At 38.0% G+C, this 12,821-nt stretch overlaps 1 protein-coding gene across 1 annotated transcript in view; it reads right to left on the bottom strand.

Annotated features, from left to right (window-relative positions):
• The window catches only part of CSMD3 (CUB and Sushi multiple domains 3), a 1,169,988-nt gene that overhangs the window by 369,661 nt on the left and 787,506 nt on the right, over positions 1 to 12,821 (bottom strand). The window contains exons 26-27 of the mRNA XM_074943928.1: positions 9,902 to 10,028; positions 8,561 to 8,763 (exon numbers count right to left, since the gene is read on the bottom strand). Of these exons, the coding sequence (XP_074800029.1) occupies positions 8,561 to 8,763; positions 9,902 to 10,028 (330 nt within the window). The remainder of the gene's footprint in view (positions 1 to 8,560; positions 8,764 to 9,901; positions 10,029 to 12,821) is intronic.

Genomic DNA, 12,821 nt, shown 5'->3' with positions numbered 1-12,821 from the left:
TCCACTGAAGATTAAGGACAGCAGCACGAGAAGTCTCGGCCATTGGAGAAATAGAGCACAAAATTGCAGAAGTTTCATCTCAGGAAACCTTCCCAAATGGAACTGTGTGGGAACAGGGGGTTGTCCAAGCAAAGTGGAGAAGCAGAAAATCTGGGAGACAGATGCGGTCATAAATCAGTGACCAGACAGGGATACAGTGCTAAGCCTGGGAATCTATTAAAGGTTGTCTACTATTTACAACATCGTTTGAAAACCATGTATTGGTAGGAGATTACAATAGCTTATATTTTAGCTCTTCAGTATCTCTCTTAAAAGTCAGATATGGGTTGTAATAAAATATACTTAAGATATTTTCATATAGGAATACAATATGTATTTTAACTTGGTTTTTATTGCAGGGGTTAAAATACAACTCGTATTGTCAGGTATGGCAAGGTACCTTCTTGGTCTCATCATCCTCAGCTGTTTTTTTTTTTGCCTTGGTGAAACAGGCTTGGGGTAAAACAGTCCCTCTTGGCTGCATGGGGTAGTCCATCCTTCTCTCAGCCAGTGTTTTGGGCCTATTTTTCTCCTTTATGGGAGGGAATGCAGCCTCCCCTCCTGGAGAAGCTTGCTCACTTGCTGCTACTGCCAGCTTGAGTCAGTCAGTCAGTCAGTCCGTCCGTCCGTCCGTCCGTCCGTCCGTCCGTCCTTCCTTCCTTCCTTCCTTCTTCTCCTCCACCTCCTCTTCTCCCAACAGGGGAGGGTTTAAAAAGGCCTCAGGGAGCCCTTAGTTGGAATCAGCTGATCCTAACTGACCTCAGGTAACCCCTTCTCAGCTGAACCTGATTGACCTGTAATCACCCCTCCTCAGTTGATAGGGAGGAGGGTCTTTTAACCTTCTGGACTGTTTTCTACCCCTCCCCCTTGCAGCTGTTTGTCCTGAGTTTATCACATAGGATATACAATTACATGGATATGGGTACAATGTCTTGTTTCAATATATTTTAAACATTAATTATAAACAACTCAAACAATATTACACAAACAAAAAAGTACAACATAGTAACTGTAACTGTGCCATTTTAGACTCACAATCAGCTGAAGTTAGTCGATTCATCTTTAGTTGTTTGGTTATTTAATTTGGGTATTTGAGGTCTGGGGAGGAGAGGGGAAAGGAATATCTTTATACCACAATTAACTGCTATCATATTAATCATAATTAGAGTGTCTGATCCAAAGTCCACTGAAGTCTATAGAAAGACTCTAGTAAAATTTAGTGGGCTTTGAATCAAGCCGCCAGCCCAGTAATAAAACAATATATTATAGACAGATTGAAATTATGTTCTGGAAGTCAGGAAAGCAAACTTTTTTAAAAGAAATCTTAGAAAGGCCATCTTCCAACTCCTTGAGTGATGCCTTCACTTTGAAAACCATATCTCTCTCTACCATAAATTACTTTTTAGTTGCAATGAAGGCAATGTCAACTGAAGAAAAGCTTTTTGATTAATTTTAATTCATCTGTCTGGACCTGGATTATATAGTGCATGTCTGAGTCAAAACAGATATTTGTTCCTTTCTCTTTTTATTTCATTTGTTTGCAGGGCCCGATTTGTGCTTCATGCAGACTCTTATGGCCTGAAGGGAGTATTCCTGATTTTCATTTGGGATATTCAAGATCTGAATGAGTCCCAAAGTAACCTGTCTCAGCCAGATGACAAGGAAAATGTGATATGGACAATCTCTTCATGATTGTGTGCTACATTTGAATACATCATTGTAAAACCATTCTCAGTAAATAGTGTCATCCTCAGATTCATGGCTTGGGACCTTTGGCATCAGGTTTTTAATTACATCATGGATTCTGACCCTCTGTCTTAGATAGGATGTCCCAAAATCCTAATGTTGCAGTAGCACTGTTTACTTTTCAAACACACTCATTTTCCTGAAGTGCCTGCACACACAGAGTTTTCAGCTGCTTTTCTTACACTTTTTTTTTCACTATTTGTTATTTACGTTTCAGTGGACACTCCTTGCAGTTTCATCCCCTCAGTTTTATTTCACTTGGTCTCAAATGAGTCCATGGAAATTTGAAAGTTATTTAGTTTAAAATGAAGAGATTCCAGAAGTTCTGTTATTGAAGGTGCCCATAAGGTTTTAGAAAATGAAGAGGTCACCCTGGGCCTAAAGCAGGATGCCATACCTACAACTTGCACTCCCCAGGTATGAGGTGCAAAGTCTTGTGCACATAAGGCATTGGAAAATTCAGAGGCCACCCTAGGCTTAAAAGAAGACTTCAGACCCATGGCAAAGTCATGTCCATCACCCTTAAAATTAAGACATTTAGGCATTTTTGTTCTTTGACTACATTAGATTTGTAAAATGTGAAGAGATTGTGAGTTTCAAAGGCTCAAACTCATTTTGCCCCCTCTAGTTCAGGAGTCCAGATACTGACTGGAAAAAAAGATGATTTAATAAGGATACCAATGTCAACCTGAGAAGCAATTTAGCACTGCGGGGATGTGGTTGCTTAACTGTATATCATACATGAAGCAGTAACACAGAACACTCTCTAAAGAAACATGTAGAACAAAAACCCCACTCCAAAATTTTGTTGAAAATGTGCCTGGAATCTAGAAATCAGGACAGTAGGCATTTATAATTCTCAAGCTTCCTCACAGGAAATGCTACTATGCCAGCACATCTCATCTCCCTTGTCTTCTTTTCCACCCCCACAGCAATTGCCTCTGGTCTGGCCTGTGCTTCTATTGTCCTCAGACACCATGGCAAATGGAACAATACAAAAACAGGATGACCTCCCATTCTTTCTCCCTTCCCAGCAATGCAACATAATACTAATCTAGAACTGCTACAGTAACAGTGATTGTGTGTAAATGTCTGCGGCATGCTTTAGAAGTATTCCACAAAATAATTAATGGTTGTATTTTTGTTAATTACTTAAGGTAAAATGTTTGTGTGTGTGTGTGTGTGTGTGTGTGTTAGAGTCATCATTTGAATGTCATGATATGGTCTTTTAGGATAACTTTACCAATATTAAGTTTATCCTTGATTTGAATTGGAACAGTAACTGATACAGTATTTGCCCAGGCCCCTGCAGTGACAACTGAATATGTCAAAGCCACATTTACTTGGGTTTTATGAGAGTAATTAAAATTATTTGTAGGAGAATTATTTGTGGAAACTTAAGAGATATTATATAAAATAAACAGAATGGGAACAGAGGAAGTAAAGTTTTCTCTAAGAAAAGGAAAGAAAATGCATATCTGAGTAAATCTTTCAGTCTTCAAGAGTCTTGAAATCTCTGTTCACACTTTCCTTAGATAATTATTATTAGTTTGAGGTTAAATAAGCATAACAAAGCATGCATATTATGTTTGATGGTTTCTGCAGTACATCCATCTGCTTGAAACAAGTCACGTCTAGCCTCAAACTACGAAAAGTAGATACAAGTTACTGAGTCAGGATTTCCGGTCTTACAGTAATGACAGTCTGGACTTGATTTATCTTATTATAAAAATAGCCTGGCCCTCAAAAGATTAAACTCACAGAGACATAGATGTTTTTCCCATTAAAGACAAAGGTAAAATCCTCAGTTTTCAATGGGAGCAGAATGGAGCACAGAAAGGGTACCATTTACAGACTCCTGGTCTGATCCTGCTCCCACTGAAGACAATGGGCCATTTACACACATTACACCCAAACAAATAACCTATGTTAAAAGTGCACTGTTACGATTGCGAAGTCAAGTACCCAAAAGTTAGAAAATGCCAGAATTAAGGTAGCCTGTGCAAATTTATCCTGGCCTCCTTGTGCATATGCATTATGATTCAGTCTTTAATTACATCATCATCATGCTCTTTTTTTCCTCACGTACCCATGCGTCTTTCAGTGAACAGACTAAATGGTGCTCATTTAATGAGCAGCTATTCAATATTTTGTTTTCTCCTTATTGTTCAAAGTGTAGCCCCAAGCTTTCTTTACTGCAGGATCTTCAAACTCTGCACTGAAGATAGAATTATTAATTTTGTCATGGGCTTTTCTATGGCACTCATCAATACAGTACTTAAATGCTTCACAGACATTAATTAATTTAGCTTCTTCAAAATGTGAAGTTAGGGGTGGTATTATTCCCATTTCACAGATGGGCAGATGAGACACAGAGAGATTAAGTTCAAAAGCACCCATTACTTTTGGGGCCGACTCTGAGACACTTAGAATTGTATTGCTTCAGAGTACTTAGCACTATATAGCACTTTATATATGCAAGCTCAGCTCCCATTGACTTCAGCTGCAGATGTGCATGCTCATCAATTCTGCAAATCAAGCCCAGGGTTTCAAGCTGAGCACCCAGAAAATAAGGAACATGCAATCAATGACCACCTCCAAAAATCTGGTTTAAGTGACTGTCTTAGCATCACACAGAAATTCTGTGATAGAGACAGGGATAGAATCCAGTTCTCCAGGGCAGCATTCAGCTTCCTAACCATGAGGACCTTTCTTCTCTTCCTGAAATCACCTGCTTCATTTACTACACATCTTCCACCTTCTACAACAAATGAGATAGGGGTCCTACAGACAACAGGCTCCTACATTACATAATCTTCATTCATCCCCCAAAATGGGTTTATCATGTGAAGTGAATAAGGTAAGGATCCCATGGGAGAAAAAGATTATGTGATTGTGTAATTAAAGACAAATGTAATGTTTATGTACAAAGGGGCTGAATTAAGGTTTCTCACAGTCTGCCATCCTCAATCCCTTCCCTTGTTCTCTACCCTGCCCAGTCAGTCCCAATTCTCCATCCCCATGCCAGCTCCATGTCAAATCTATCTCTCCTCCCTCTCACCCCTGCTCCCTCCACTAGTGCCTAGTCTCAGTCTCCCCTGGCCCCAGCCCCTCATCTGATTTTAGTGCCCCCCAGGCAACTGGGTCCCAGTCCCCCAATGCCAATTCCTTCACTGGATTCCCCCAGCCCCAGTCCCCTTGACTAACCAGTCCTTGTCTCCCTCACTACTCCCAGACTTCCCCCTCAAATCCTAGTCCCAGTTTCTTTTCCTTCCAGTCCATCTCACCAGATTCTTTGTCCTAATCTATTCCTTTTCCCCTGCCCCGGTCCAGCTTTTGGCTTCTCTGCACTGGACTCAGCTTGCTTCCTCCTCCATACTACCTGGGTGCCAGTAGGAAGCCATTGAGAACACTGGAGAGACAGACTCCCTGCTTTCAGTTCCAGTGCCCAGCCCCACCATGGCCCAGAGGAACTTGGAGCAGCCATTGCAGGAAAAGTTTGGCTTCATCTGTATAGCCCTTGGCTGGAGCATGCTCATCTGCTTTGCAGGAACGGCCCATGCACAGTCTAGTCAGTGCTAGTAGCTGTTAGAGGTTTGAGCGTGCACATAAGCTTTCATGAGCTACAGCTCACTTCATCGGATGAATCGCATGCATCCGATGAAGTGAGCTGTAGCTCATGAAACCTTATGCTCAAATAAATTGGTTAGTCTCTAAGGTGCCACAAGTACTCCTTTTCTTTTTGCGAATACAGACTAACACGGCTGCTACTCTGAAACCTGAGCGTGCACAGTGAGCACAGAATCTTGGAGGACTTTAGCTGCTAATATCTAAGAAGTCTCTATTGAACTTTTCAAAGGCTTATAACTTGGATAAATTTCTGTGGATTTTCACAAGGATAGAAAAAGGCATATTCCTGACACAAGGGCAACTCCCTGCCAAATTTCAAGTCCCTGCTCCAAAGCTTGGGAACACCAGAACATAGCAAAGAAAAATCTAAAGATTTTATTTTTAACATGGACAAAATACTTTATTTTCCCCTATCCTAGTTCTTGGAAATGGCTGAACAGTTTTGGCTGAGAGAGAGAGAGAGAGAGAGATAGATAGATAGATAGATAGATAGATAGATAGATAGATAGATAGATGATACAAAATTCAGCCTAATGCAGACACTTCCATGTAAAATTTCAGCCAAAACTGTTCAAGTTTGGCAAAATTATAAACAACTAAAAACAAGGTCTTAGAGTGGGAAGTGCGAGATAACCTTAATATCAGATGGTGCTACCAGCTCTGCGTATAGTATAGGAGATAAAAGAATGATAAGTATTGTTTAATTTCTCTGTATACTATATGTATAATGCAGTATACCTCCTTCTCTCCTTTACTTTGAAGACCATTGTGGCATTACACCCTTTTTATTATTAACTATTTTCTAAATCTCTCTGTTCATATCTATTGCACAATCTATAAATGGAATCAAATTCTATTCTAGTTCAGTGTAGGCTATAATTTTGCTCTGGCTATCTCATCAGTTGCATCCATTGGAGTCATTGAGTTATGCACGTGCAGTTGATTGATCAACCTCTTTTACAGCTACATCACAGAATACAGAGCTGTACACAACTGACAGTGAAAGTGTGAGCATCCTGTTCTAATAATAAACATTTAATTTAACTAAAACAACACTCAGTATCATGTGCATAATTAAACATACAATTTACATTGCCACTGATTAAAATGACTAGCAAGCTAAAATATGTTAATAATCCTATTGGATACTCAAAATCTGCATTTCAAGAAATAGCAAAAGTAGCGTAAAAGCTCATATTTTTTCTTTGTTAATTATACCCTAAGAGAAACTATGCTGTCATCATCTGTTTTATTCAAGAAGCATTAGACAATGAAAGAAAGTACATTAGAACCTGAAATTATCTCCCTTTCTCACTCACTCTTTTTTATTTATTTTAACTAAAAGCAGGAATTTAATCTTCATTTTGAATTGAGAATACCGAGTATCTACCCCAATTGTACAATATATAGTCTGAGAGAGAACACTGGATTTTCTTAAAATTTGCAATTCGTTGATGAGTCTGTGAATTAAAATTAATTAAAGTTGGACAATTTAAGGAATATATGATGTGAGCCTCATCTATTTTTGGTGTCCCTCTCACTAAGAGGATTGTGTGCAGAGAGGAACAGCGGTATGCAAGAGCCTTGGGCTGGAGGAGAAGTTGAGTGTTGAAGTCATAACATTTCATGGACGCCTCACAGCACTAAGAGCATTTATGGTGGGAGTACAGAGAAGTGAATCTGGGTGAATCTCTGTTCATATGAACTCCTCTAGTTCATCAGTGTGAAGCTCCACTCTGATAGAGTATCTGACAGAGTCAGAGGGGAGATCCTCTCTGCAATACTTTGCCGCTACCTGTCTCCCAGCTCAAGCACATTTACCCCACCTGACTCCACACACGGGCCCAATTCCCCCATTCTCTGTGCTCAGCCTCATGCTCCCTCTCTCTTTAGCCATATGCTCCTCCATTGACTAGCTAAATGACCAAGCACACCATTTTCTCCCCATGCTCCTGCACAACATATTACCCCAAACACCAACTAAGAAAGTGTGATTAAGGATTGAGAAGGAAGGCTGCCTATGGGTGTGTATGGGAGCATGGTGGAGCAGGGCTGTGTGAGTTAAACAGTGTAGGCAATATGTTGTGGGCTGTGGGAGAACCAGGTTCATTTGTGTGGGGGAGAAGGATAATCAGGATATTGTGTGGGGAGCCACATGGCTGTAGAAAGAGCATGAGACTGAGCAGTGACAGGAACTTCCCACCACAGAAGCCTCTTCCACCCAACCTCTGTCAGTCACACACATCATATTCACCTCACCCACCAGCTACTCAGCTACTCCAAGATATTAGTGTGTATGTACATGCATATACATATCGATGAATATTCTTACAACAAAGTGAGTGGGATTATTATCAAATATACAGAGCCTAAGTTAAGCATAGTTAAGGAGTGCCAACGCTGCTGAAGTAAATGATACTACTGGATCCAGTCCTCCAATAATTATCAGACTTAGTATTCTTAGACTTTCTTTGAAGTCTGGTAGTCTTGTCTTAGTAAGTAGATTAGGTCTCATAACTAATAGTTTGTCACAGTAAAGATTTGGAAAACAATTGCTTGGAAAAATTAGGAAAAAACCCAAACCAAAGTTACATTATTTCTTTGGTTTAACCATTAAAAAAAGTAGTAACATTGGAGTAACAGTTTAAAACCACAATCACATTGCCTGATTGTTAAATCCAGTAGATGAAGCAGTGCAAGAAGGCAAGCAGGAGAGAAACATTGCTCTTTCTTCAGCACCTCAGCCAATCCAAAGGCAGCAGGATCTCTGCACAGATCTTTCTGAAAGCAGTTATGCTAGCTCCCGTTCCTTCTTCCATGGATCAGAGAAGGGTGGAATCACCTCCACCTCCTCTGTTGCAAGCCACTGGCCCTAATTATGAGCATTCTTGCTGTCTCTCAGCTACCTTTGAACCCCTGCCAACATAGCAAAAGTCATGGATTTTTTTAAACCATGGAAACAACACTTTCTGTCAAAAACATGACAAAAATACAGCTTTATAATACTTACTACAAACTGGGGGCTTATTCTACTTCTGTTGAAGCCGATGGAAATTATGTCATTGACTTCAATGAGAGGAAGAACATGACCACAATTGACTCAAGGAGCACTATATACGTTTCTATTTAAAAAATATTAACTTACTTGAAAACTGGATGGCAAACCCAGATTTGCTGATATAAAAGTCTGTGTCAAATTGGATAGTCACTATGTTCAGTGTGCTGTGAATGCCTTCTGGAATAAGAGATCCACTAATTTCCTTGAGTAGCATCTCATTTTCTGGTGGCCCATCCCAAACTCGTAGTATATCATGTGATGCTTCGGTATCAAAAGCAAGAAACTGGAGGCTGTAAAGCACCATGATATTTCTGTCAGTTCTGTTATTTTTTTTCAGAAACATCTCTAATTATAAAATTAAAATCAATATAGCAAATAAATCTGATTTTACACAAATATTTCTCCATATTACTTTTGATACTATGAACCATAAAAGTAAAGATGTGAACATACATTAAATCTACAAAGTATTTTGATAATGGTTTGAATTTTTCTTTGTATCTAATTATATTTGAGTTTACTTACAATACAGTATGGGTTGGGCTATTCAAATACAGGTTGAACCTCTCTAGTCCGGCACCCTTGGGAACTGACCGGTGCTGAACCAGAGAATTTGCCGAACCCCGGGAGGTCAATATTGCAGAGAGCAGGTTTCTTTTTATTTTTATCTCACCGAGGTGAATAAACGGAACAACACTTGCAATGCTGCCAGCCAAGGCTTACCGTCTCTCTTTGTAACAAAGGGTTAGTGTTGTTACACAATTTTACTGTATTGGCACAAGGAAATAAGTAGATAAAGCTTAAAAAACATAAAATGAAATCATGCCAGACCAAAGAGTGCCTGACTAGAGTGTTTCAACCTCTAATCCAAATGAGATGTTTTGGTTTTTTTTAAAGGACATTTCAGGTATTCTTTTCTTAGTCATGTTAAAATAACATTATGCTATATATGTCAAAATCTGATCAACATAAATTAAAATGTACCCATATAATTCTTTGGGAAATACATATGTTGTTTCAGTCAAGCATCTAATGATAATCTGTGATCAGATGCTTGACTTAAAATTAATTACTGAGCTGCCACCTTCTGCTTTCGACGCTTTTCTTTTTTCACTTTGTCTTATTCTGGCTGTGTCCAATGGCTTTCGAGCCATATGCTCTGTGTATATGTGTGTAGATACATGGGTTTGTGTGTTTTAACAGCTGCTGGTTCTAAAACTAATCATACTATTTTAACTGATTAAATAATTTTACTACTTAACCCTACAAACCCTCATTCACAAAAGTAATGACACTCAGATTTGAGATGGGCTTAAACCAAAATAATGGATCAGACTTTTGTTAGACATATAGACTTGGATCCACATTTTGGGGAGTGAATCGTTCTCTATCTCAAACATAAGCCCATATTTGCTTCAATTACAGTACCTGACAATATTTCCTGGATCTACTTCAATCATCCACATACAACGCAGATTATTGTCATAGGGAAAAGGATAGCCAGGAGATAAGATTCTTCCTGATGATTCTCCTTTAAAACGGCCTCCACATTCAGCTAATGAAAATACAATTTGAATTACATATCATTTTTATTACATTAAACATGATTTTCCAAAACTATGTTTCTATATTGCTGACCATAAGCATGTTAAGATTCAACACACTTTATGAAATTATAACACAAGACAGAAGGGGGACTTAAGATGCTTTGGAAAGATAAGGTACTGGTGTATACTCACTCACATGTTTATGTATTTTGCTATAATTCCTATGCTTTTCTGATAATTCTGAAGGCAATTATACAGTCATTATGGAACATACTATGCCATTTATTTTTAGTAAGAAAAACTCCCCAATGAAAACAATGCAGAACTTAGCTTAACAACTGAAAGCATGACAGAGCCATAAAGCACTAGGAGTAAAATAAATAACAGACATGTAAGAAACAAAGAAAATGCAAAGTAAGAGAGGCAGAAAGAAACTAAATAAAACCAGAATATGCAGAGAGAAATTAAATGTTTGGCCTTGAAAAGCAAAGTTGTAAAACTTTTTACCAAAGATGCATAATCATAGCAAAGCTACATTATTTCTTAAAGGATAACAGACGGTAAGTTACTCCCTGTTAGTTGACCTCAGCCAATCATTAATCAAACCTGAATAATTCATAATCCTTCGAGCCCACTTCTGAGAAAACCTAATTTTTACAAAGACCCCTCAAGCCTTTTAAATCTTCTTATTTTGCTTTCCTTCCTTTTAAATCACTCTAATGCTTTCTCTCTTGGCCACACCAATGCCAAAATAATGCTTTGATTAGATCTCTTGGTGTAGTTAAAATGCAGTTCAATTTTGATTTAACATCACCTAAAATATTTAGTTGGGAGATTTATTACCTTATGATCTATGAGCTCTGTAACAAAATTTAATTGAAACAGCACTCTAGATTGATTTCCTGACATAGTGGAAGCAAATTTTCAGAGACAGGTAGTCCCTTCAAGCTTCTCATATATTTTTAGGTATTTTCCCAACCTGATAACCTCTACAAGGTCTTTTGAAAAATATTCCTTTGTGACTGTTCAAGTCAAAGAATGGGACTGATTGTTACTCTCACTGTAGACTGGGGGCACAAAGTGAGTGCACTGTGAGAATATTATTATTTGTTGGCAGAAGAAAATTATATATATATATATTTGTTCCGAGAAACAATATTAGAAATTTTGTTCCAGATTTGAGGATAAAGACAATGGAATGATTTTCCTCCCCACACCATAAGGAATAGAGTCTAACATAAGCTGTTCCTGGCAGTGGCAAACATATTTGGTTCATTTCTGGTTATTAGGGCTACATGAAATTGGTAAAAATACTTCCATACATTTTCCAACATTTTGTTTGCATTAATGTCATGAAGACTTTTTTTTTTGCATTGAAATGTGAACATTCAAATTATTAATCTGATTCTGACTATAATGTCAATTTTTAAAAACTGCTGACTATCTTTCAGACTTTTTACTATGATACTTTTAATTAATTATTATTAATTATTATTATTAGAGTTCTAAATTTCAAAACCTGACTTAATATTTATTAGAGATGAGCCATGGTCTCAAACTTCAAGTCAGTATCAAGACTTACTCTAAATTCAAGAATGTTTGGATTCAGGGGTTTGGTATGGCATATTATCAAGAAAAAGCAGGGCACAGCCACAAAGTCCTGATTCAGAGCTCAACTAACTCACACTTTGAAGGTGACTGGATCTGTTGTTTTGATTCAGACCCATCTCTACTTTAGAACACGTTCACTTCATCATTAGTGCTAGACACAACTGAACACAATACTCTTAGTGATCTTCCTTTTCTATGTAGTTTAGCTGCTATATTGCTTGGCTGGATTTCATCGTCTTTTGAAACCAATTTCTTCAGTTTGTACTATTATTAAGACATCATTAAGCTCTGAGAGTACACTTGACAACATACAAAGCCCAGGAGACATGGAGCTATTTGGAAGACATAGGATATATAATGTATTATTTAGAGGTATTCTATGGATCTACATTTTGGTCTTTATTTTATTTAACATGAATAAACAAACTATACTGAGGAATGTGGAATCAAATAGCATCATTTTATAGTTGCTGTCAACACCTACTTTTCTTTTCCTCTTCTTACACCTTGTCTATATACAAATCTCACACTGGTTTCACTAACGTTATTTTAAGAATCTATTTAGCCAAACCAGAACAAACTCCTGTATGGACACACTTAATTTGATTTATAACTGGCTTATAGCAATTTAACAAACTCTTGTGTGGATACACTTAATTTGGTTTACAACTGAATTATATCTTCAAAAATAAACTGAATTGTGGATCATCATAGAGGACAAAAGACTTTGTTGATTGCTCTCTCCCACCCCATGAAGACAAGATATGAAAGTGAATTCCTCCCATTAGATGAGCTGACAGCTCAGAGAATGGGGGAAGGAATAAAAGATCCCTAACAAGGAGAAACTGCATTTCTACACTGCTGGACTCTTGAGGGCAAGGTTTTATAGGCATACGCAAGAGATCCCCAATGTTTAGCCTGGGTTAGCTGTAAGGGATATATCCAGCTTGCTTATTATAGAAGCTTCTATTACCTTTTGAAACTTAAGACTAACTTATTTATGCGTGTATGTTTACCAGCTTTAATCCTGTAAATAACTCTCTTATTTCCTTTTCCTAGTTAATAAATCTTTAGATAGTTTAATATAGGATTGGCTACAAACTTTTTCTTTGGTGTGAGATTTAAAGTGCAATTGACCTGGGGTAAATGACTGGTCATTGGGACCAAGAATAACCTGAATATTGTTGCAA

The sequence above is a fragment of the Natator depressus genome, chromosome 2, assembly GCF_965152275.1.
Source record: "Natator depressus isolate rNatDep1 chromosome 2, rNatDep2.hap1, whole genome shotgun sequence".
NCBI classification, from domain to species: Eukaryota; Metazoa; Chordata; order Testudines; family Cheloniidae; genus Natator; species Natator depressus.
The sequence above is the reverse complement of the archived record's forward strand: the minus strand, read 5'-3'. Positions and strand labels throughout refer to the sequence as shown.